General features: G+C 38.5%; 1 protein-coding gene across 10 annotated transcripts in view; it reads left to right on the forward strand.

The window, feature by feature from the left end:
- Positions 1–25,550, forward strand: part of LOC132856155 (CLIP-associating protein 1-B-like) — a 72,051-nt gene that overhangs the window by 36,986 nt on the left and 9,515 nt on the right. For 2 of the 10 annotated variants that reach the window (XM_060885613.1, XM_060885673.1), the window contains 24 exons: positions 3,081–3,209; positions 3,311–3,387; positions 3,851–3,943; positions 4,544–4,689; positions 5,035–5,170; positions 6,432–6,502; positions 6,585–6,644; positions 6,932–7,009; positions 7,097–7,264; positions 7,404–7,450; positions 7,543–7,713; positions 10,289–10,396; positions 11,492–11,635; positions 13,464–13,571; positions 14,511–14,570; positions 15,897–16,000; positions 16,167–16,190; positions 16,988–17,232; positions 18,590–18,653; positions 18,918–19,081; positions 19,240–19,318; positions 20,336–20,479; positions 23,668–23,763; positions 24,742–24,888. In XM_060885613.1, coding sequence (XP_060741596.1) covers positions 3,081–3,209; positions 3,311–3,387; positions 3,851–3,943; positions 4,544–4,689; positions 5,035–5,170; positions 6,432–6,502; positions 6,585–6,644; positions 6,932–7,009; positions 7,097–7,264; positions 7,404–7,450; positions 7,543–7,713; positions 10,289–10,396; positions 11,492–11,635; positions 13,464–13,571; positions 14,511–14,570; positions 15,897–16,000; positions 16,167–16,190; positions 16,988–17,232; positions 18,590–18,653; positions 18,918–19,081; positions 19,240–19,318; positions 20,336–20,479; positions 23,668–23,763; positions 24,742–24,888 — 2,663 coding nt within the window. The remainder of the gene's footprint in view (positions 1–3,080; positions 3,210–3,310; positions 3,388–3,850; positions 3,944–4,543; positions 4,690–5,034; positions 5,171–6,431; positions 6,503–6,584; positions 6,645–6,931; positions 7,010–7,096; positions 7,265–7,403; positions 7,451–7,542; positions 7,714–10,288; positions 10,397–11,491; positions 11,636–13,463; positions 13,572–14,510; positions 14,571–15,896; positions 16,001–16,166; positions 16,191–16,987; positions 17,233–18,589; positions 18,654–18,917; positions 19,082–19,239; positions 19,319–20,335; positions 20,480–23,667; positions 23,764–24,741; positions 24,889–25,550) is intronic. The other 8 variants (XM_060885681.1, XM_060885629.1, XM_060885622.1 and 5 more) reach the window with 7 other exon arrangements.

Here is a 25,550-nt window from a genome sequence, read left to right on the forward strand (position 1 = left end):
TTGTTGTTTTAATTCATTAGCATTTCTATAGTAACCCATTCATATCTTGTATGGCGACTGCTCCACATAATCCTTAATAAACCTTCTGATAGATAAGGAGTAAATAGTACAGTATACACAGGTGCAGTATACATTATACGATGTACTGTATATCATTTCAGGCTTAGTCTGTGTGTGTGTGTGTGTGTGTGTGTGTGTGTGTGTATGTGCGTTTATTAGCCCCTCCCCAAACAAGTTGCCCCTTCCCCCGTCTAGTAAAATTGGGAGGCGTATTTACAGAGTGACACATCACCTAAACGGTGTGTTTCTGGTGTTCTTGTCTCTCTCCTTTACTCACACACATACACACACACATGCAGGGGGAGGGAGTGTGCTTGTATGAATCATGCAGAGATGCCCATGTTCAGTGGCTGCCTGTCCACAGATTCGACCACACACTCGGGAAGAGCATCCTTAGTCACACACACACATACAGACACACACACACACACACACACACACACACAGTGAGCGGAGAAGGAGGGGCAGGCTATGGAGACACAGGCAGCATGAGGCTGAGCCACAGAGTGTGACGGCATGTTGAGGAAACTGGTATGCCGGAGGATCTGCGCCTGTAAGCATCTTTCTTTCTTTCCATCAAGGGAGGGAGGGAAAGAGGGAGGGAATGAGATAGAGATCGGCAGAAGAACGACAGATGAAGCCGGTAACAGACAGCAGCTTTGGGTGTGAATGCCGAACGGGTGTGAACATTAGCTAATCTTTATCGAAGAGTGAGTGAGAGCATCTTGAAGTGGTGACAGAGGAAAGGACTGGGAACAGATGTGGTTTATTTTTCTTGGACTTCAACATCACTGTTTTCTTTGAACACATGGTGGTGATAATTAGTACTGGATATTTATTTTTTCTTCGAATCTGTCAATGTCTTAGAATCTATTTGTCCTACTGTGTGCGAAATGCGATATTTATGATACTAAAGCTGTAGAAATCACTGAGGAAGAGTGTTTATTACTGGAAGCATGTGTTAGAAAGATGATGAACGATCTAGTGAGCTGCTCTGGTGTGTGTGTGTGTGTGTGTGTGTATGTGTGTATGTGTGTATGGGGGGTGGGGTGGGGGGTGTTTTAATAATTCATTGGAATTGATTGCTGGTCTGACACATTTCAGTAGAGCTCTCACGTGTATGACTCAAGGGGAAATATATAGGCACTTCCAATATAAGGTTGTGCTGAATAAGACAGTGCCCTTCAAAGAGGAATCCCATAAGCATGACTAGCCTAGCATTGCCATCACGTTGCCTTTAGCCTAGCAGTGACCTCACATCAGGGATGGACAGGAATTCACATAACTTCAGCCTAGCCTGGTACATTTCTTCCTTTTATTGTAAAAGTGTAACCAAGAGAGGTAGGAGCTGGTTAGATAAGTTGTACCAAAAGTTGTATTTAGAAAAATAAAGCATTATATTTTATTATTATTATTATTATTATTATCCACCACTGACACTGTCCTTCCTCAGACCTTTGATATCAGAAATGATCTGAAAGAATGTTCATGTGATTTTAGGTTAGGAAATCACAAACATCACAACAAGGCCAGCCTAATACTAACCTCACAGCTAGCCAAGCATCCACATCACATTGTCACATCACATCTAGCCTGACATGTATCACATCACATCTAGCCTGACATGTATCACATCATCACAAGTAGCCTAGCTCTTATACCATCATCATATCTCATCATCTCAACTAACATAGATCTCACATCAACATATCACATCACATTTCATCATCACAGCACAACTACCCTAGCTTTCACATCATCATATCACATCATCACGACTAGCCTATCTATTACATCACATCATCACATAATATATTATTATGACTAGCTTAATTTCTAGCCTAGAACTGGCATTACAGTATGACTAGCATAGCTCTTGTTTCAGCGGTACAGGTATTTAAGCACATTGCTCTCCTGGTCATATTACATTATGGCTAGCATAGCAGTGACATCTTATGACTAAGTTTATTATCACACAACATCTAGCTAGCAATTATGGCTATTAGATATTTACAGAAAGCTCTCATGACTAGCATTCACCCCACACAACAGCTAGCTATCAGTTATGGCTATTAAATATTTTTTTTCAGAAAGCTCTCCTTAGCATTCACATCACACAACAGCTAGCTAACAATGATGAGTATTAGATATTTACAAATAGCTTTCTATATTAGCATTCGCCTCTTACCAAAGCTAGCTAGCAGTGCTGGCTATTAGATATTTACAGAAAACTCTCATGACTAGCATTCACATCACACAACAGCTAGCTAAAAATTATGACTATAAGGTAATTACAAAAAGCTCTCAATATTAGCATTCACCTCTTACCTCAGCTAGCTAGCAATTATGGCTATTAGATATTTTTTCAGAAAGCCCTCATGACTAGCATTCACCTCACATAACAGCTAGCTTGTAATTGTTACTATTACATATTAAATATTAGCATTCACCTCTTACCACAGCTAGTTAACAATTATAGCTATTAGACATCAGGTATATGCTTGGTTACCTTTATATACCTTGACATATTCTCATTAAAACTTTAGTGCAGGAAACTGTTTATTTCAAACATTTACATTTTTACATTCTTATTTATTCAATGGACATTTTTGCAAGCTTAAAGATTAACCTTTTAAATCTTTAATGATCAAAAAGAAGTACACAGAAATTGTGTTCTGAATTCTAGATTTATATATAAATATATATATATATATATATATATATATATATATATATATATATATATATATATATAATTTATTTATTTCTCCTTACACTGAAAAAAAAATGAAAGTACTTCAGCAGCATAAATGTGTCAAATTGTGACTAGGTTACAAGCAATACAAGATTATAAAGAGAAATAGAGTACAATATCATGTCTAATCACTGGGTTGCTAATATAATCCAGAACAGAAAATAATATATTTAAATCATTTGTTTTTCTTTGACACTAGAAGATGTATGTGCAGAAAAAGTAAATTTTTTATTTATTTTTTATTTATTTATTTTATTTTTTATAGATAAGAATATAGATGATGACGACTCTGTGGATGGAGGACGTTCCTCTGCCTCCTCTAAAGGAGCAGCTTCTGTCCGCCGAACAGGATCCATGCGCAGGCCTAGCTCTGGCTCGAGCTCCAAGAGCGCAGGTTAGTCTTGCTCTCCTTAAAAGATGTAACGTACTGTAATATTAATTATAGTGATATAATTTGCGTATAAGTAATAATAAGTGTATTTGTGTGTTCCATAGGCAAAGAGGTGTCAGGTGCTGGTGCTGTGGATGAGGAAGACTTCATCTGTGCCTTTGAAGATGTGCCCACGGTACAGGTGAGACCCACTTTAACCCCAGCATCATATTCATTTTTCCTTCCTTTTGATTTTTTCTGGGTTTAAAGACATTAAACATGGTAGAATGTTCTGTTTATCATGCATGCTGTTTATCATTTGTGCTGTTGCCATGGAACCATCTTTTCCCCTCACATAGACAAGGGTTTTTTGTAGTAAAGCTCTGTTTTCTTCTCTCTGTCTGTTCCAATCTTATTAGCAACAGTGACATCTCTTGATATTGCATATATAAACTAAAAGGTGAAAATGTGAAAGAAATCAGAGGTACAAATTCATTTACCCTGAAAGTACATGCACTGCTTTTATACATACTGTATTGAAATTTCATGTACTGCTGGCTTGTCATTTTTTACTCGCTCAACTCTAAAGGTCACAGAGGAGCTCAGGTTGGAGATCAGCCATTTCTGGCTCTGCTCACGAGGACTGTGCTTTGTGCCCATTTCAGATTTACTCCAACAGAGAGCTTGAGGAGTCCATGAATAAAATCAGAGACGTCCTCTCAGATGAAAAGCAAGACTGGGAGAACAGAGTGTTGGCGGTGAGCGATTTCCTGCCATTTCCTGCTTTTGTTGATAAAATCAAAGTTAAGCCCAGAATTATGGATTATTTATTAGATTAAAGCTACAGTAGATTTGGAAATGGATCTGGCAGCATCCAGTTGTGCCTAAGGCACCTGTATCTGAATACTGTTCTGCTTGTCTGGTTGACTGAAATAATGTCTCTCTTGTGGGAGAGTCAATGAGTCAGTGAGGGAACAGTAAGTTACAAAATGTATAAAAATAAGACAATTAGTGATAGGTAAATTAACAGTGTGCGTGATTAAGTCAGAAAGAAAGTAAAGAAAGTAAGTCTGTTAGTAAGTGAAGAAAATTAGAAAGAAAGTGAATGTCAGTTCTTATTAAAGAATTCATTCAGAATGTAAAGTAGCAAAGTAAATAAATGACTTATGCTACCTTGACATGTGCATAGACTCGAATAGACAAAGCGACCAGAAATCATACATTTTCAGAGAGCTGGTAGTATTCATGTTTAATTACTATGTTTATGCCTGCAAAACTCTTTCCCAAAACATCTGAATTAAAGCTGTTCCTTGTGGATTATTTGCATGTATTAAAATGACCTTCTGTATTTGTTGTAGCTGAAGAAGGTACGTTCGCTGCTGCTTGCCGGAGCCACCGATCACGAAGTGTTCCTTCAACAATTGCGGCAGCTGGAAGTAGCGTTAAAGCTCTCAGCTAAAGACCTGCGCTCTCAAGTTGTCCGTGAGGCCTGCATTACACTGGGGTATGTTCAGCTTATCGCTCAATGATCCAAGTGGCTGTTAGTTAAAAAGATGTCGCTTCTAAAAGGGTTATAAAGGAAAAGATCAATTAGTTGAAATGCGTTTCGGGTTTGCGTTGAACTGGTTCCAGAATCGCTTTTAAGCCTCATGCATTATGTTACATTACATTGCCATGGAGGGGGGAGGAATGAAGGATGCAGCGGAAGTGCATCTATACACTAAAACACACACACACACGTATATTACATACACATGCACAACTTCTCTTTCTTTCTTTCTTTCTTTCTTTCTTTCTTTCTTTCTTTCTTTCTTTCTTTCTTTCTTTCTTTCTCTCTGTCTCTTTCCAGGTATTTGTCATCTGTTCTGGGTAACAAGTTTGACCATGGAGCAGAGTCCATCATGCCCACACTGCTCAATCTCGTCCCCAACAGCACTAAAGTGATGGCCACATCCGGCGTAGCAGCCATCCGCCTTATCATAAGAGTGAGTACAGGTTTATGCTGTTGTTTGCTGTCATGTTTCCTCATCCCACACCGTTAAAGGCCAGATTTACTGCATGTCTAGTGCAGCCGGTTGTTAAATTGGAGGAAACAACAGGAAATCAATGCCATTGATCAGTGCGTTATGTCTGTACCAGCTGCCCGGGCTCATGTTTAAGCATAAGTGAAGCTTCTGCTTGACTGCTGTGTTTGTCAGTCTGAGAGATTTAATAGCAGAGAAATAATGGAAAGGGGTAACTGTTATATCAGGGCTAGTGACCGGAAGATTGCGATATTACAAGAAAGATATTGCAAATAATCCATGAAAGGTTGGTGTGGTGTGGCCCAGAGTGAAGCAGAAGGTGAAAATTGGACCACAGCAATGACTGTATTTGTTTTAATTAAAGAAGGAGGCATAGCACTCACTTTATATTTGTTTATAGTTGTTTAACGATGCAGCACCTCTACAAACTCGTTAATTCCTGCTTTCACTTACATTATATTAGCTATAAACAGCCATTCCCTCACTAGCTTTTATTTAAAAAATTTTTTAAGGTCCATTGTTTTGACAGGAATCTTACTCTTTTCTTCAGGCGATTATAAAACACTGACACTGGAGACTCCTAGGCCCGTATTCAAAATTCTTGGTTTAAAACGCTCCTATTTTTTATTTTTTATTAATCTTCAAAAGAACATGCCATACCTAGTAACAGGGTATGGTATCAGCCCCACCTTCACTGTGAGATAAAAGTTGTTGTGTTTTCCTTGCTCAGAGTTGCTCTGAGATTGGTCCTCAGTCTGAGATCTTTAGATAAGATTCCTAGTTAGACATTTTTAAGCTAAATTAGGAGCTCTCTGACATAATCCTTTCAATTTTTATGAATAGGTGCCCAAGGTCCTTACTAGAGCCTGAATGAGCTACGAAGCTGATTGAGATGCAGCCTTATAGAAAATTAATCATCGGCTTTAATAGAACAGCTATCAATCGATCAGAGTCGTTTCTTCACCTCAGCCTTTACTCTTAAGATGAGTAAAAGAGTAAATGGAATGTGTGCCATACTTTTAATTGCATTTGTAACTTGCCTTTCAAGCATCAGAATGATACAAATGACAAACTGCTTCTTTAAATCTTACCAACTGCCACTTTAAAGTTTGCAATATTTAAGAAAAGAATAGAATATTGTACTCTTGCATGTCTTGTGCATTTTGTGTTTTATTTGTATGTCTTTACTTCTCAGTGTGTTTTATTTATGTTTTTTCCCCAGCACACACACTATCCTCGGCTTATCCCCATCATTACCAGTAACTGCACATCTAAATCCGTGGCTGTCCGTCGGTAAGGCCGTCTCTGTTTTCTCACGAACAATAGATAACGTGTTGACAGAATAGCCTAAGTCTTTTTATTTTTACCTTCCCAGGCGCTGTTATGAGTTTTTAGACCTTTTACTCCAGGAATGGCAGACGAGCTGTCTGGAGAGGTAAGACTATGGTAATTTTTTGACATAAATTTGTGACAAAGCTGCGTTCTGTGATCACACATCCACACACAGAGGTCATGTCCTTGAACACTACTGTTATCCCTCGTGGTCTTCGGTTGCCACAAAGGCTTCTATCAGGACTTCCTGTGACCACAGGATTGTATTAGGATTGAAAAAAACAGTGTCTGCGCGGCTTCCACAGAAGAGCAGAAAAAACCCATATATTGATTTTGGATCTGCTTTCGCCAGAGCTTCCTTTAAACCCAGTTGACTTTGTGTCATTTCAGACATGTCCCTGTTCTGATGGAAACTGTTAAGAAAGGAGTCCATGATGCAGACTCAGAAGCCAGAATGGTTGCTAGAAAGTAGGTGCTATTGTGTTTTTTACTGTTAAGAAGTCAGTGTGTGAAAATGATCTGAATTATCTGGAATATCCTGCTTGAATTTTGTAGGTGTTATTGGGGCTTCCACGGCCACTTCAGTAAGGAGGCGGAGCAGCTGTTTCAAGCCCTCGAACTGACCTATCAGAAGGCTCTGCAGTCGCATCTGAAGAGCTCGGACAGTGTTATGTCGCTCCCTCAGTCCGATCGCTCCTCCTCCAGCTCTCAAGAAAGCCTCAAGTAAGACACGAGTCGAGTTCAACTGTGTGAAACTGTGTGAAAAGGAGCTTTTTTTTATTAAATCTTCTCTCTCTCTCTCCCTTTTGTTCTCTCTCTCTCTCTCTCTCTCTCTCTCTCTCTCTCTCTCTCTTTCTCTCAGTCGTCCCCAGGCTGGGAAAACACCTGTAGCAAGCAGTGTAACCAGAAGTAAGACTACGCCATTTGTTTTAATTGATGTGCCTAAATTGTCCTAGTTTTGTTTTAACTATCCATTATTTGACTGTGTCCCTGTCTCTCAGATAAAGTGGTTAGCTCTCGAGTGTCCTCCTCGCCTGGCTCGTTGCAGCGATCACGCAGCGATGTTGACGTCAACGCTGCCGCCACAGCGAAGTCTCGAATGCCCAAAGTACCCGCTGCTGCTCCCTTCACCTCAGCTGGAGCGCTGCCACCCGGCTCCTATGCCTCGCTAGGTAACATATTACACCTGCACTCTGGAGTGGAGCTTGAAGTGAGTTCTCTGGGAAAAAAATCTGCATTGCAGTGCTTCTTAGTCTTAGGAGACTCTTTGTTCTGTTCTCTTGCACAGTTATATTTGTTTATAGTACAATCCTAAATGTAGACACTTTTTTACCCTCAATATAGTCAACAATATAGTCATTCATTATGATTAGGCATGATTCGTTGATGTCAATTTCAATGTCACAGTTGTTTATATAGCACCATTAAAAACAGCTCAGGTTGAACAAAGTGCTTTAAAACAATAAATACAGACCCAAAACTAATCATAGTAATAATAACAACAATGATAATCACAGTCATTATACAAAACATCTCGATGGCTGGTCAAATGCCAAAGAAACTAAAGTTTGGTGAGGATAGGAGTAGCTATTCCAAAGCTTTTGTCCATCTACAGCTAAAGAGCAATCACCTCTAGATCCTGGAACTGTTAGTCACAGCTTTAGAGGGATTATGAGGACAGAGAAAAATCTTAAGCGCTTGTTTCTCTAGTTTTCTACTGAAGCGGTGCGTCATACCATAAAACACATGAGCGAGTGTGTATGAGATGACATGGTGTGAGACCGGCAGGATTGAGGTATGCCAGTTTCTCCAGGATTTCCCATACTCTTTCTGGCCAAAAATTTTTGGTGCAACTTGCAAGAAACTGTCTTGCGTTTTTTGTACTTTTTTGAGGAAAAATGACTTAAATTGTTGAAATTGCAAGCACAGTTTCTTTTAAACTTTTACCAGTGAATATGCAGCATAACAGCATATGCACTTCCAAGTTACTTCCTATGATAGCTGTACTCATGTTCACAGTGAATTGAAGAGCACTTTGGCTGAATGCACACTGTGATGATGCCACATGACACATTGTGGCCCAAATCTGCAGTCATTTTTAAAAATTGCAAGCTCATCCAAATATTGTGAAATTTACTTGAGTTTCCTAAAATAACTGGTGTGCTAAATTGTTAGCTATTAGCATTTATTACTCGTTAGCCATATTAACCTCAAAGCTCTTATGCAAACTAAAGGAAACAAACTTTGGACATTCAATATGTCGGCAGTATTTTGGTGATATAGATGTGTAAAATGAGGGTTATTTATTCAGATAAACTCTCCCTTAAAGCCTTTTATGGGTTGAGTGTAATGTAGAATATAAGAATACATGCAACATTTCCTCCTTTTATAGTGAAACATATTGCTTTCAATATATTTCTAATAATATATTGAAAATATCTATAATAATCTTTTTATATACTTGTATGTAATGGCATCCAGCAAGTTTTGTTTTATATTATATTATAGCACTGACCATTAATAGCACTAATAATAATAATAATAATAATAATAATAATTATTATTATTGTTGTTGTTGTTATAATAATAATAATAATAATAATAATAATAATAATAATAATAATGATAATAATAATAATAATAACAAAATACTGTGCCTTTCATTTGCCTTTTATTTGCCAAAGATGCAACTCCTGGTAATGTGGAGGGTAAGGTTTCTGTCATACAGTGTGTGTGTGTGTGTGTGTGTGTGTGTGTGGAGTTGGGTTCTATGTGGGGTTCTACAGTATGTGCTGTCCTCTCTGTCTCTCATCTTGTGCTAGTCCCCATGTACTAATGATTCAGGGAAGCCCAGTTCACATGATTCATTTCTGATTCATTTGATTCACATCTGATTTACTTGCTTCAAAGCTGATTTAATCGATTCACCTAATTCACGCTTCAAGCTAAAAAAAATGAGATGAATCAAGTTTGTTAGAGCTGGGCATCTCTGTGATTGATGAGATGTTATTGAAAGTGATTGATAAAAACTATACATAATATGTGATGAATGTGATGTGATTGACCTGCTGTGATTGATAAGCTGTGATTAAAACGTCTGCATGGATCACCTGCATGGAGTCTGATAGTGAACTCCAAACTGAGTGTACTATCTGTTAGACATTTCATTTCTATAGGAGTGCTGATTCAGTTAAAAGTGTGTGTGTGTGTGTGTGTGTGTGTGTGTGTTTATTCAGTAGTACAGGGCATGAAGTGTTTGTTTGAAATCTTATCTTAACAATTTTAATTATATCGATCCAGGTGCTATCAAAACTGGCACAGTCCTTGTAACATTTGGTAATAAACATAATCCCAATATTTATTCTTCCTACAGAGCACCAGTAATCTGTTGTTATAATATATAAATTGTAATCTGTATTAAATTACTTACTGCATATCTGTTGCTATGGAAAAAAGGATCAGTAGAAGGTGTAAAGATATGAGAATTATAAAGGCCATAATGCATCAGTTTTTAGCATTTGCATTAAGTTGACTGATCTACAGAAAGTTCCATATTAGTTACATTTACAGTTGCTGTATGTGTCCTGTAAACGTGTTTTCTTAAGCGCTAGTGCATTTTTGTACAGAAGGTGATTCCAGTGCTTTTTCCATCTTAAAATCCCAATTTACATTTATTGAAACTTTTAAAAAAATGTTAAAAAGAAACTTTGTGCATGTCATCCACTGTGTCTGTCATTATATCTCTAGGTCGTGTACGCACACGGAGACAGAGTTCAGGCAGCAGCGCTGGAGGCGGAGCCTCTGTTACAGACAGTCGGGGGCGGAGCAGAGCGAAAGTGGTGTCACAGTCACAACGTGAGTTCACAGTCAGACACACTAGATGTTCTGTTTATTCTTTGGAAATAATGCTCTGTCATCATAGTTATGAGAAAAAGTCCTGACAAGGTCATGCAAGAGTTCAATTATGAAATGAAGTCTAAACCATTTCACATTATTTTCACTAACGAGGTATCATTTAAGAACTGCTGGTTCGTAAGAAATCTGATGCGCTTACTATGTGCCATCATGAACACCGGCATGCTTGGTATTGTTGCCCATGGCAACAATCAGAGATGTTTTATGTAAGGAATAAAACATGACGCGCAGTGTTGTTATGGGAAAATAAAGTGGAGTTACTGCTACCACCGTGAAATGGATTATTTTCCTATAACAGTATGTCACAAGGTATTTTATTCTCCTTATACCACAGCAAAACATGTCCTTTTTATCTGTTAATAGTTACATTTATAGATCTGGAACATCCTCAAAACAAATTAATTCATCTTATCATTTACATTTTAGCTTTTTTGTAAGGATGTGTACCGAAAATGACACTGAAGACTCCTTCTAAAACTTGTTGCTATAGAAACAATAATGTATTCAAAAGAAGATCATAAACATCATTAATATAAGTTTTGTCACAGATTCTCTTATATAACGTTCTCTTATAGAAAATTTAACTGTGCTGTGGTACAAGCAAATATAATGACATGCCCAATGCATGTTGGGTAATGTAGTTTCATGGTCATTATGTAACCGGATGCCCTTCAATGCCCCATGTGCTGCTTGTACAAAAGGATCCAGATCAGCAAACCAAGCGGGTGGTAAGACTCACGGTACAGCAGACTTTCTGATCACTTAGAGCATGATTTATAACACCCCATCACCTAAATGTACAGTTCCTCCCTTTTCTCTTTTAAGTTTATTTAATGCCACGTTGATGTCCGTCACTGTTCGATTTCTGTTTATGATTTATGACTTCCTGTGTAAACATGATCCTGCATGTTCTACTGTACTAAATGTATGTGTGTTATATTATTACACTATACTGCTGTGAGATGTTATAGATACATTTACTAAAGTTTCACTCCTTCACTCTCTCGGCATCACTTTGTGTGTATGTGTGTGTAGCTGGGAGTCGTTCCAGTTCTCCAGGGAAGCTTATTGGTCAGTCCTATGGCAAGATGTCCTCTGTGACCCAGGCAGAGAAGCGCAGTAGGATCCCACGCAGTCAAGGCTGCAGCCGAGAGAGCAGCCCGGGTCGCTCCGGCCAGGGTGAGAGAAACACACACACACACACACACACACACACACAAAGATTGTTTGTTGTCTCAGAATGTGAGTTAGCATGCACACAGGACCCACAGGATTATTGTTATGTTGTATGAATTTGAAAATGTTTTCCAGTCCTGGATATAGTTTTGACACCAGGTTCCTGCACACATGTTTGCAGAATCAGAGCCAAACTGATTCTTTTACTTTGTTTACTATTTGGTTTGGTTGGATTTCACACTGCATGTTCTTAAACTCAAAAGAAGAACAAGTGGCTAAAGGTGTGTACAGCTCCACACATACGTTTATCTTTATTTCACTGATCAGAAATATTGTGATGGAAACGAAAACAAGCCTTTGGCAAGGGCAAAAAAAAAAGATTGATATGTATAGATGTATACAAAAACATTTTGTGATTATATCCTGTGTCCTCTTATATCCACCTCTCAAATTATATCCTCGCACTTCCGGGGTTGGAGGTTCAATTCCCACCTCCACCCTGTCTACTTTGAGTTTACATGTTCTCCATGTGTTCCGGGTTTCCTCAAGATATTCTGGTTTCAGATGCTGTGTGTATTTTCTTTGTTGTTGTTGGCTTAAATAACCAGAACATGTCACATTTCCGCAGTACTACAGCTCTGTCCTTTGGCTCAACTTGCTTGTGGAAGGAGCAAATGGACTGAACACTGTGTACGTAAAAGCCCCCTAAGTGCAAACATTATGAAAATGAACTTTGTAAGAGAACGGAACACGGTAGTTGAATTAATGCGGAAAATTAATTCTGCAGTCATGAATCAATGTTCCAAGGAAGAAATTATTTATAGGAAATCGCATTAAACTGAGTGATGACTTTTGCATTATTCACACAGGTTTCATACTCCTTCAATAATTCTTTGACCTTTGGTGACCTAATTTTTTGATTGCTTAATGGTTCCGCTCTTAAACCAGTGGAAACATTTCCATAATCCGTTTTTTTTTTTTGTTTAATGGGCAAATCATAGGATCGTTATAAAACACACCATCATTTTAACAACAGCACTTTATTTGTGAAGTATTTTAGAATTTGTTACTGAATGTTTCCTCTGTTAGTTGAGTTACAGATTCCTTGACAATGTGAAGCCTTTGCTTCCTCACGCTCACTTGTTACTATTTTAAATGATTTATTATTCATAGGTTTCTTTTGGCTTGCCTGAAATGACTTTTTGTGAACAGAGTTATGGAGTATTTATCTGGACAGACGTTTTATTTCAGGACAAACTGAGACTCACTGCAGTTCACCATCATGAGATGATTATGAACATAGAGATTTTTCATTTTTCAGCCTTAGAATTCTTTGAGACTGAGTTCCTGTCAGTTTTATTTTTATTTTTATTTCATTTGTGTATTGTTTTTAACAATAGACACAGAGCAGCTGTCCAGAAATCCAGATCTAGATTTAGATCCCTATTTGCGCAAGCCAGAGATGACAGAGACGAGGAAAACCTCCAGAGGTGACAGAGGAAAATGAGGAAGAAACCTTGAGAGGAAGCGTCATCTATAGTGGGATTCTAAGTCATCAATGTAGAGGTGTAGAAGAGTAAACTCAAGCACTATTGAGTGTGTTGAGTCTGAGAATCCTGGGATGAGTACAGGGTTGTCTTTATGATATTAGCAGCAGGTACAGGGACAAATCCACAGCATCCCCTTTACTTCATACCTTCTCTCTTTTCATCTGGAAATCACTTAACCTTCTTTCTCTTTTCTCCTTTGTCCTGTCTTAACTGTTTCACCTTTTCTCTCCTGCTGCTCGGACATGCCTGTGTGCGTTTGTATGTGTGTATGGGGCTGTTAGTGCGGGGTAGTCGTATCCCACGGCCCAGTATGAGTCAGGGTTGCAGTCGTGACACGAGCAGGGAGAGCAGCAGAGACACAAGTCCTGCACGGGGTTTTACTCCCCTTGGTGAGTCACACACACCACACACACACACACACACACACACACACAAATGCTCTCAAACATACACTCTCTCACACACACACACACGCACGCACACTCACACACAAACACACTAAATCTCTCAAACATAAACTCACACGCACGCACACGTACACACACACACACACACACTAATTCTCTCAAACATACACTCTCTCTTTCACAAACACATACACACACACTTCACACTTTCAAATTTACAAATTTCTACACATAACTCAGAGCAGAACTTTGTACAATGTACAGATTAAAGGAAGCGTCCGATCAGAATGCAGGTTTACGCACATTTCCCTGCAAATTCTGACAGACCTGTAGCAGCGATATCAACATCCATCTCATTTGAATGTTATAGCTTTTATAAGTACCAAATTCACACATACAGTGATTTTCTCACTGCGAGGCTCCAGACTCTGTATTATGACGTCATCAGTAGTTAACAGAGTAATAATGTTTCTCAGTGGGTGCCACATGCGCTCTACTTTCTTCACTCTCATTGGTAGTTGCTGTACCACATCGCTCCATATTTGCATAAAATCAAACTTTTCTCATCTTCTTCATGTTTCTGGACACGCCCACATCTAGTGGCCATCGGTTACTGTCGCTTGTGTCACAGGAAAAACGAATGCTTGCTTTATCACTGCGAGTCGCTGTACTGTATGTGTAAACACCTCTTTTTTCTAGCAACTCTTCCTCTCCCTTCCTCTCTCCTTCACCTCTTCTTCTTCTTCTGCATGCTGTAATTCAAAACACTCTGAATGTCTAACTAAACTCCAGAGAAATGTTCCAGTCTTTTTTTCTGTCTTGTCTTCCCAGAATGTATCTTTGTATATTTATGAACAATCGAACAATTGCTTCAGTGTAAGAGTTGAATTCTCAGCTGTATTTGGTTCTCCTGTTGATCAGTGTCTCGGCGTCACTCGCGCTCCACCAGTGCCCTGACCAGCGGCGACGCTTTGCAAACAGGTGAACGGCATGAGAGGCTCCGAACCCCTGACAGGGGGAGCCACAGAGCATCAATTCACACATTTCACACCTCAGTTTTGTTGGAATAAATAACATAACTATTGCCTTTATAGTCTAATTAGACATTCATGATAATGAACGAAAAATTTTGCAAGGTGTGAAGTGTGCAATTGTTTTTTTTTTGTTTTTTTTTGCAATATTTAATTTTGCTTCTTTTGTGCTGTATATGTATGTATATTTTTTTTTACTGTCATTATGGAATTTAGTTGACTTTAGTTTTTTTTTTTTTTGGAAATGTGTCACTGGATCTATCTATTTATTGTTTATGATTTATTTGTTAATTTTTGGAGCTTTAAAGAAGAGGTTTTCTCAATCCCTATACCTATCACTTTGGTGGTTATTTCTACAATATTTTGTTAAACATACTGGTCCAGTTTACCCAAAATAGAAATAATTAAGCAAATAAAACCAAGCTTTTACTAACAGCATTGGGCTTGCATCAAACTATCATCATGATACTGTGGTCTTTATTTGTTTTTAAATTATTATTTAAATGAAAACTATTTTCTAATACTGTTTACTGAGAGTTTACAGTTTAGTGTTATTGTAAATCTCTCCTAAATCTTACCTGCCTACAAACCTCTACTTTAAAACTGCAGTAATTTCATCAGTAGAAATAGATACATTGAGTGTAGAACAAACATTACATTTGTTTGAAATTATTTAATATTTTTGTGCTTTGGACTGGTTTTTATTCGGATCATTGTACAATTTTTGTTACATGTATACAGCCCTTCATTTTTTTTATTATTATTTTATTTTTTATATTTTGTGATGATATTTGAGATTTTTGTTCACTACATTTTTGGTGTAGTTTGTCCATTTTGAAAGTTCCTTATTTTAGAATAACGATCCTAAAATTGTAAAGATAATCTAAGAAATATAGTAATATAGAAATTTTAAATAGTCAAACTGAATGAGATGAGGGGAGGGGCTTGTTATGGGGAGGGGTTTGTTTTGGTCAGGGTTTGATGGGAGCTTGTTGTGGGGAGGGACTTGTTATGAGGTGGGGTTTAATGGGAGCTATTTGTGGGGAGGGGCTTGTTATGGGGTGGGGCTTGATGGGGCATGTTATTGGGGAGGGGCTTGTCATGGGGAGGGGCTTGTCATGGGGAATTTTCACTTCAGCTGCAGTTTGAATCACAGTTAGAATAGAGCTCTGAAATGACATCTTGCCTAACAGGAATAAATTACAATAATTCTCTCTCTCTCTCTCTCTCTCTCTCTCGCTCTCTCTCTCCCCCTCTCTCTCTCTCTTTCTCACAGACCGTTTTGGGCTGATCCATCAGGCACGGATCTCTGCTTCGGTCAACGCCATGCGCATCCTGAATACAGGCATGGAGGTGGAGGCAGCAGTGGCTGATGCTCTGGTGAGACTGCGTTCAGTACTCGGCCTTGTTCAGAATCCACACACATAATATATAGTCGAGTTTTTTAGCTGCTAACACCAGAAGTAGGCAGAAAACATGGACACAAAAAATCCTGACATGTCACTGTCTTTGCTTTTCCCTTCTCGGCTCTCTTAACTCTCATCAGCTGTTAGGAGACTCCAGGAATAAGGTTTGGGTTTTTTTTCTTGATGTATAACCTGTATATTCTCCTCATCTTCATCTTCATCTTCATCATCTCTAGAGTCACAGAACATACTAACAAAAAGTCACTCACAGTAGATTCTTATGGAGCAGTTAAGTAAAGAATAAAATATCTCTGCATGCTGATAATGAAATTAATTATTCTTATATCACAAAACCTGCTCAGGATTTGTTTTATTTCCTTTATTTTCACACAAATGTTTCTATGTTCATAGTAAATGATATCAAACCCATTTCTGCTCTCTGAGACACCCCGAGTGCTTGTTCATAAACAGCTCAAATTTGAAAGTGTTATCTTTAACCACTTAAATTTGGTGTAAGTTTATAAACAGATGTAAAAACACATCTCACACTGAAAGCTAACAGAACCCTGACTTATTTTATATCAGACTTGTAGTGATAAAATAATTTGTTTACACTGATTGAAAACGTCCAATTAGATGATTTTAGGGGTTTAAAAGGGGTTTAAAACAATCATATAAATATGAACCCATGATTTAAATTACATTCACTGCTGTAACAGAAAATGAATCAACCAATCAGAGTCGAGACATCGACAGCGCTGTGGTATAAAAGGTCTTTCTAGTGCGGTAACAGCTTTTAAAGCTTAATGACTGCATTCACTTTTCCACTGCATGCTTTTCTCCTCATACAACATCGACAGATCCTCAAAAAAGCAGTTGCATGCATAGTGCTACGTTATTACCAAGCAGTACAGCGTTATTATATATATCTTGTGTCATGTTGCACTTTGTGTTTCATTAGCGGAGGCCCATACGGCGTTGGCACGAGTCCCCAGGCATGTACTCAGATGATGATGCTAACAGCGATGCCTCCAGCGCCTGTTCAGAGCTTTCCTACAGTTCCCGGAACGGAGGAGTGCCGCACTACATGCGTCAGACGGAGGACGTAGCCGAGATCCTGAACCACTGTGCCAGTTCCAACTGGTCCGAGAGGAAAGAAGGCCTGCTGGGCCTCCAGAACCTTCTGAAGAGCCAAAGAACCCTCAGGTTAGTTCAGGGTTTGTTTAGAGATATCAAGCAGAAAATGCAGATCCTACATTAGATGTGTATCAGTGAACTAATGCCCTTGTTAAGGCCTTCATTATATCCTGAAAGGGAATATCCACAGTATTACAGTACGGAAATAAATGCACCCATGAGGAATTTAAAACAGATTCAAATTTGATGAGGTGGTATTTTTCTACAATCTCCAGTACCGACATATTCTACACATGCAAATAATTAAAAGATAATTAACTTTTTCAATTTTCTGCTTACTTATATTTTCCTCTCACAAGTAAACCTGCAGTAGAAGTGACAATATTTATGGTTTAGCTGGAGACACATGAAAAACTATGCTTTTCTGCTTCTTTGGCTAAAGAAGTGGTCAGACTAAACACTACTAAAATAAAATTCACTCAATCAGAAAGCTACTTTTTTCAGGGAAATTGGAGAATAATTTGTGGCCATGTTCACTGAGAGCTAATTTGATCTAGTTAAACAATATCACAGGAATTTGTAAATCTCAGATTATGAAAAGTCAGGATTAGTTGTTAATCCCAGGTTAAGTATGAGCAGTGTGAAGCCTGAAACAAGATTGTAGAGAGTTCAGAAGTTTTGGCAGAGAATCGTTGTGAAATTCAGCACAGGTGCTGAGGTGTGATCCTTACCGCTCCCTTCTCTCTGCTCCGCCTTCCAAACACAAACTGGTGCTTGACCACAGAGACATATCCAAAGACATATCCCAGAATTCTGGGGTTTACAGTTGACCCAGGTGTAACGGACCGGTCAATTAGACAGCTTGAGAATACATTTGCAGGAAGGTTATTAGGTAGAGCAATCATACACATCCAAATCATAAGGCTGATAGTCCGATCAGCCGAACAAAGCAAAACCATAATCACCCAAAGAAACAGGGAGCGTAGAACAAACCTTGGAGAGTGCTCGGGAAGACAGGGTAAGCTAGCAAGACAGGAAGGGAACAGTGGCTTTGCATGGTTAGAAATATATAGACAGACAGGAAATGAGCAGGGTTTAGTATTCAGCAGAGCGTTCTTTTTACGTGGTTGGTAGGATGGATGTCTACCACAGATGTTACACCAGGATGATCTATTTCCAGTGTGGAAAGCTCTAATGTACGTAAAATTGTGTAAATTTCATTTCCAAATCACCAATTGATTCTTTTTATTAAATAGATTAAATAAATACAATGTTACTGTATTTCGCCTTCCGGTCAGCCTTGTTTGTAAATCTGTCAAAATAATACAGATGAACAAAGTGTATAATTCCTGAGTACCACAAAAACTGGAGTGAAATGCGATTCTCCCTGATTCTTTAATATTTTGGGTCTTTTTTTGTCTTTCAGTCGTGTGGAACTCAAGAGGCTGTGTGAGATTTTCACTAGGATGTTCGCTGACCCTCACAGCAAGGTGATTCACCTAAATAAAGACATCCTTTTAAAAATCTGACATAAGAAAGAAAACTTATTCATCTGCTGTAATATGATGTGCATGTTGTTTGAGGCTAACAGATTTATTTTTGTTGTTGTTGTTGCATGGCCTTGTGTTGGTGTGAATCACTGCTTCAGAGAGTGAGTAGTTTCATTCTGGGTTTGTTCAGTGAATCAGTCATTTATTGGTGTAATATTGGGTTTTGTATGTCATGAATGATCAAGCTTGTCCTTCTACCTTCAGGTGTTCAGCATGTTCCTAGAAACTCTGGTGGACTTCATTGTGCTGCACAGGGAGGATCTGCAGGACTGGCTCTTTGTGCTCCTCACACAGCTATTGAAGAAGATGGGCGCTGATCTTCTGGGATCAGTGCAGGCCAAAGTGCAGAAAGCTCTCGATGTCACCAGGTCTGAATTCTACTGGAAAAAACTGGCACATTTTTAGTCTAGTTAAATTTTTTTCATGTCTTATTTTTTGTTTCATTCACTGCCTTGTGTCCTCTCTCTCTCTCTCTCTCTCTCTCTCTCTCTCCCTCTCTCTCTCTCTCCCTCTCTTTATTTCACAGGGATTCATTTCCCTACGATCAGCAATTCAACATTTTAATGCGCTTCATTGTCGATCAGACGCAAACTCCAAACCTCAAGGTTGGTGGACTCTTTTAAACTAACATTACTGCACTATTTCTCCTTACAGTACACAGTTACAGAAGGGTAAAAATTTATAATCACTCAGATGAGAATGGATTCCCTGTTGAGTCTGGTTCCTCCCATTGTTTTTTCCTGATATCTGGTTCCTCTCATTGTTTTTTCATTTTTTCCACTGCCTCTGGTTTTGCTCATTAGGGCTAAATAAAAATGACAATTTTGTAGTTTGTATAAAAATTATGAATTTATATAACGGGATAATAAACCCTTTCCTTTCATGATGAATGAATTAAAAATGAAGCTGTATTCCTCCAGAAAAGGAGAGATTTTTCTGTGAAAACTTATCAGAAATCAGAATCAGAAAGGTCTTTATTGCCAAGTATGTTTCCACATACAAGGAATTTTTTCTAGTACAGGAGCTCCACAGTGTAAACATGTAGCAATGGTAAGACATGAACATATAAATAATAGACAGTTGTATGTGCAAATTGTAATATAAGTGTGCAAATTAAAGTAAAGATGTGCAAATTCAAATATAGATGTGCAAAATAAAATATAAATGCGTACTTGCAGACAATGTAAGAATAGGTATTGTTCTGTGTATTATAGCTAACTTGTTAGCTGATTTGTCAAAGGGTGCATTTGTCAAAGCAGGTTAAAAATGGAAGATTTTTTTTTCATTGTGAACATTATTACTAACAACTGAAATTGCTTATTGAACACTTTATCGTAATTGTTTTATCGTAATGTGTTTGAGGCCATTTTCTATAAGCTCCACATTGAAACGTTTTGTGGAGACGCTGCGAATGAGGGAGTCTGCATTATAATATATATGTAAATTACATTTAAAACAAAATAATTAACTGTTAATTCATTCACACAGTAAAAATGACTTTACATTACAAGCTTGTGCTCTGTTTAAATAGTATAGCATATTATTCAGTAATTGAGGAATAGAAGAATCCTTCTTAAATATTGAACTCCTAGTTTCTTAGCTCTGTTGTCTCTGTCGTGTAGGTGAAGGTGGCCATTCTGAAGTATATCGAGTCTCTGGCCCGGCAAATGGATCCCAGTGATTTTGTGAACTCCAGTGAGACTCGCCTGGCTGTCTCCCGTATCATCACCTGGACCACAGAACCCAAGAGCTCAGATGTCAGAAAGGTGAGGGCTTTTCCTTCATCTCTCAGAAAACACACAGCTTCCCACAAAAGCTTTTGTGCTCCACCACAGCTGCTCAGCTGTAACTGCACACAATAATCATCAGTTGTACTCCGAGACGAACTGTATGTTGTCTCCAATGTGGCTTCACCGAGACATCGATTAATTCAATTCAATTCAATTCAATTTATTTGTATAGTGCTTTTAACAATCTCCCATTGTCTTAAAGCAGCTTTACAGAAGTATGGAAACAGAAGAGAGAGAAAAGGAAATACATATATATAGTAATAATGAGAAGAAGAAAAAATAAGAATAAAAATAAATAATTGAATATATACAATTGAAGTTTAAATTAATTTAAAAAAAGATTAACTTAAAATTTAAAATACTATATATCTATCCCTATCCCTAATGAGCAAGCCAGAGGCGACGGCGGTAAGGAAAAACTCCCTAAGATGATATGAGGAAGAAACCTGGAGAGGAACCAGGCTCAAAAGGGAACCAATCCTCATTTGGGTGACTTTCTATAGTAGATAGTGTAAATGTAAATAATGTGCTTCCTACAACAGTTTAAATCATGCAACCGAGAGCTCCTGAGGAACTAATGGGTCATCGCAAACTCTGAGCTTAGCACAGACCTGATTGCTGATAATGACCAAACCATATAGCTGCCTGACACAACATTGGTTCAAAAGAAGGCATGACAGTCTCCGGCGGCTTCATCCACAACAATCCCATGAGACACTGGCTAACCATGCAGATCAATCCCTGGCAAGGTGACAAGTAGGCGATGAGACTCTAGCCAGCGGTAGAACATCGGGATTGAGGAAGTCACTCCGTAAGAAGAGATGATCGGGGAAAAGAACTCGGAACACTAGGAGCTCCGGAGTGGCATATATAGCTCGACAGAGAGAGAGAAAAATTGTTAGGCATGACTGTGATCAGGTTATGGACAATGTAAATTATGTGCAGAGAGCAGACAGGGACTCCGGCAAGACTCACTATGACAGCATAATTAAAAGGCTAGAGCCAGAAGCCGTGACAGACATGAGGGCTTCCTGGGATTTAAAGCGTCCCACCACTCCTCAGTCTGCAAACCTGAGCGACTTGTGAGGGTGGTTAGCCGATAGCATCCAGACATCCCAGTTCACCAAACACTATGCTTATGAACCCTCCAGATCTACTCCTTTACCTGGAAAAAGCTATTCATAAAAAGCTAGACTGAACAAATGTGTTTTTAGCCTGGACCTGAATACCCAAACACTAAAAAAAGTCCCAAACACTAATTGGAAGTCTGTTCCATAATTGTAACTGAAGTGGGCGTGACAGATCATAAAAAAAAACAAAAGATCTCTCAGGTACTGTGGCACGAGACCATTAAGTGCTTTATAGGTTGATAATGGTATTTTATAATCAATGCGAAACTTGACTGGAAGGCAATGCAATGAGGATAAGATAGGGTTCTGGACTAACTGGAGCTTGTTTATGCTCCTTCTGGAACATCCAGACAGTAAAGCATTACAATAATCCAACCTAGAGGTAATAAATGCATGAACTAGTGTTTCTGCATCATGTAATGACATCATATTTCTTATCTTAGCAATATTTCTGAGATGAAAGAAGGCTACCCTTGTATTATTTATGTGAGCTTCAAATGAGAGACCGGTATCAATAATCACACTGAGGTCTTTTACTGCTGCACATGATGTAATAAAATGACCATCCAGAGTTACTCTGTAATCAGAAAGCTTACTTTTGGCTGCCTGTGGACCTAGTAAAAGCACTTCTGTCTTATCCGAGTTAAGCAGGAGGAAGTTAGTAAGCATCCATTGTCTAAAGTCCTTCACACAATCTTCAGTCTTATTAAGCTGGTGTCTCACATCTGACTTAGCTGAAACATATAGCTGCGTGTCATCAGCGTAACAAATGTGGAAGCCAATACCATGATTACGAATAATTGCACGAAGGGGTAGCATATATAGGGAGAAAAGCAATGGGCCTAAAACAGAACCTTGCGGAACACCGTACATTACCTTAGTTTGTATAGACTGATCAACATTTAGGTCTACGAACTGATATCGATCTGACAAATAAGATCCGATCCAGGAGAGAGCTGTCCCTTTAACACCAGCAACATGTTCTAGCCTATAAAGTAGTATAGAATGGTCAATGGTATCAAAAGCAGCACTAAGGTCAAGTAAAACTAGCAAAGAGACACAACCCTGATCAAAAGCCAGTAGCAGGTCATTAGAGATTAGAGACTGAGTTGCTCAGTCAGCTTTTAATAAAACACAGCTTAAAAAACACAGCCTTAAACCTTCTGACACACCTAACTCCAGGGCTGGTGTTGTTCTTTCAATTCCCTTTATTAGTCCCCAAAAAGAAGAAATTTCCTTATATAGAGTGCTGCAGGGATGACAGATTTTTTTAGGCCAACCTAAAAGCTAGCATCACTTTGGTTCTCTCGACAAAAAGCCAGTAGAATTAAAAAAAAAAGTTTACACATTCTGTTCAACTTTCACAAATGAACACAACTGTTCTACAACTGTTATACAAATGTTATACATGAAGGTTATAAATGAACTACACCACGGTCACATGACTTGTAATCGTGGTGAACACATCAACACCACTAAGCTTCAAAACTTTTGATCTTTATTTAAATCCTGATAAGAACCATTTTTGTTGCTGAATGAATGAATGCATGAATGAATGAAATGTTGGATTTAGTTTGGAAAAGTGTAATTATAAACACAGCTAGGCTGTAGTAGCCTTTTTCCCAACAGGTAAAAGCTTAAAAAAATCACATATGTACAATTAAATACAAGGAAGTACTGTGAGAGAAAACCTGGAGGAAAAGCCTGACACATGGGGAGAACATGCATTGAGCTTCATGCCCACAGGGTGGCGATGGGAAACGAAACCCGGATCTTTGAGGTGTGAGGCAAACAGCCTGGTTATGAGTCACAGGCTCGACTATAGAAACATGGCCATATTCGTACATATCAGGTCTATCAGGTGGTCCACTGTTGGTCCAGAGTGGAGCTGATTAATTTAAATTAGTTCATGTCTAGTCAGTAATTCTACCTCCAAAGTGACCTTCATGCCAGGTTAAACAGCCAGTGAGTATTAGTGCAAGATAAATGTAAGCAACCTTTCTGACTGTGTGTGTGTACCTGTGTGTGTGTCAGACCCTGCACAGCTGGGTAAGTGAGGAGCTGGCAGGCAGGCTCAGCTCACTCACCCCCCTCCCTGTGGAGGGCAACCTGGAGGAGAGATGTAAGCAGGTAGTCTAAGTTTTGCTTTAAACCTGCATGACCGGTGCGTGAACCACACCCGGCTCAATCTCTCTCTCCCTCTCTCTCTCTCTCTCTCTTTCTCTCTCTGTCTCTGAAGCTGCTCCTATGGATAACTCTTCTTATTGAGGACTCTTTATCTGTTGAATGTGGGAAGAAGGTGTACAGGTGTCCTTAATGTATATCCACAGATGTATAATTCTTACTCTGCCCTGCTGGGAACCTGTCACTATCTAATGTTTCTGTCGCTTTGGACTCGTACAATGCGCCATGCATGCCCGGAAATGTCTCTAACCATTTCTTCAGATCTTTCTATGGTTTTAACATCTGTCTCCTTCCGTGGCTGCAGTTCTACATTCGTTTATTATTTATTTATTTATTTATTTACAGATGCATAATTTTATTATCTAAGACAATCATTTTAAGACTATGTTTAATTTAAGGAAATTGTATACATAAGAAATCAAATGTGATAACATTGAATATAATCAATGATATGTTGATGTGTGATCTGTTTATTACTTAAGTATTAAATGATGTCAGTAAATTGTTACTATAGAAACGATAATGATACCAGCATTAATATAAACCTGAGATTTGAAGTAATCAACTATTTTAAGAGAATTTCCTGTTATAGAAATTGACCAACATTTTCTGACCAATCAGAATCAAAAATTGTACAGCATTGTTGTAGAAGTTTCGATATTTCAGGAGCACCGATCAGCTGTCTTTCTACTGACGGAAGCAAGTGACAGCTAATTTTGAGCCAGTTCTTTTCTAGGACAATTTATGTTGCTTTTTTCTCTAATTTCTCTCATATTTGTATATTACTGCTTCAAGTATCACCCTAGGATACTTGTACAAGTTTAGCTATGGTATAAAGCATCTGTAAAAAACTTCCTCCAACTCCTCGACCAGTTTACGTCCCTTGTAGTCCTGGTCTCACTGGACGCTGTGCTTGTATCGCAGGCTGCTCAGATGGTCCTGATCTCCCTCTTCGAGCTGAACACACCAGAGTTCACCATGCTCCTGGGTGCGCTGCCTAAAACTTTCCAGGATGGAGCCACCAAACTTCTGCATAATCACCTGAAGAATTCAAGCAATGCTGCTGCCACGGTACGCCAAATTTATGCCTTCTGAAATATTTATATCAAACAGATCCTGAAGATTATTATACAGTAAGGCTTTTTGCACTAGACTTAACTCTGGGAATGATTCACACTTGTAATTTAGAAGTTGGGTTATCACTACAATTGCAGAGTTAACTAAACATTGTGATGCCAAATGTGTACAGTGTGAAAAAGATGCAGTGTTAGAAGGTTATGCATAGATGCTTAGCAATATACCAATCATATAACGTCAAAACCAGGACGTAGCAACACAACAAAAACGGCTCGGTAGTGTTAGAAGTCAAAACAGTAAACATCATGGAAGTGACACTGAAAACAGAAGCTGGAACTCAATGAATTCCAGGTCAACTATGTGACAAAACTAACAAAGGCCAAATTAAAGGTTCTGAGAACAAGAACAAGAGACATTGTTTTTTCTCACTGAAGTGAAAGCAAGAGACAAAATGCTATTAGAAGCTGTCACATGTATTTATCCAAGCATGGATATTGACACTGCAAATATGCAAATTCATTGAAAAAAAAGTGTGAAAAACCCTAATGAAGTGCAGAATCTTAGAATTTATAAGCATTTGCAGAATTATGATCCTCTAGAGCAAAAATGATCTTTCATGGATTTGTTCACACCGTAACAAACTCTCATTTGTTTCT

Source organism: Tachysurus vachellii, chromosome 1 (genome assembly GCF_030014155.1).
Source record: "Tachysurus vachellii isolate PV-2020 chromosome 1, HZAU_Pvac_v1, whole genome shotgun sequence".
Classification (NCBI taxonomy): Eukaryota; Metazoa; Chordata; class Actinopteri; order Siluriformes; family Bagridae; genus Tachysurus; species Tachysurus vachellii.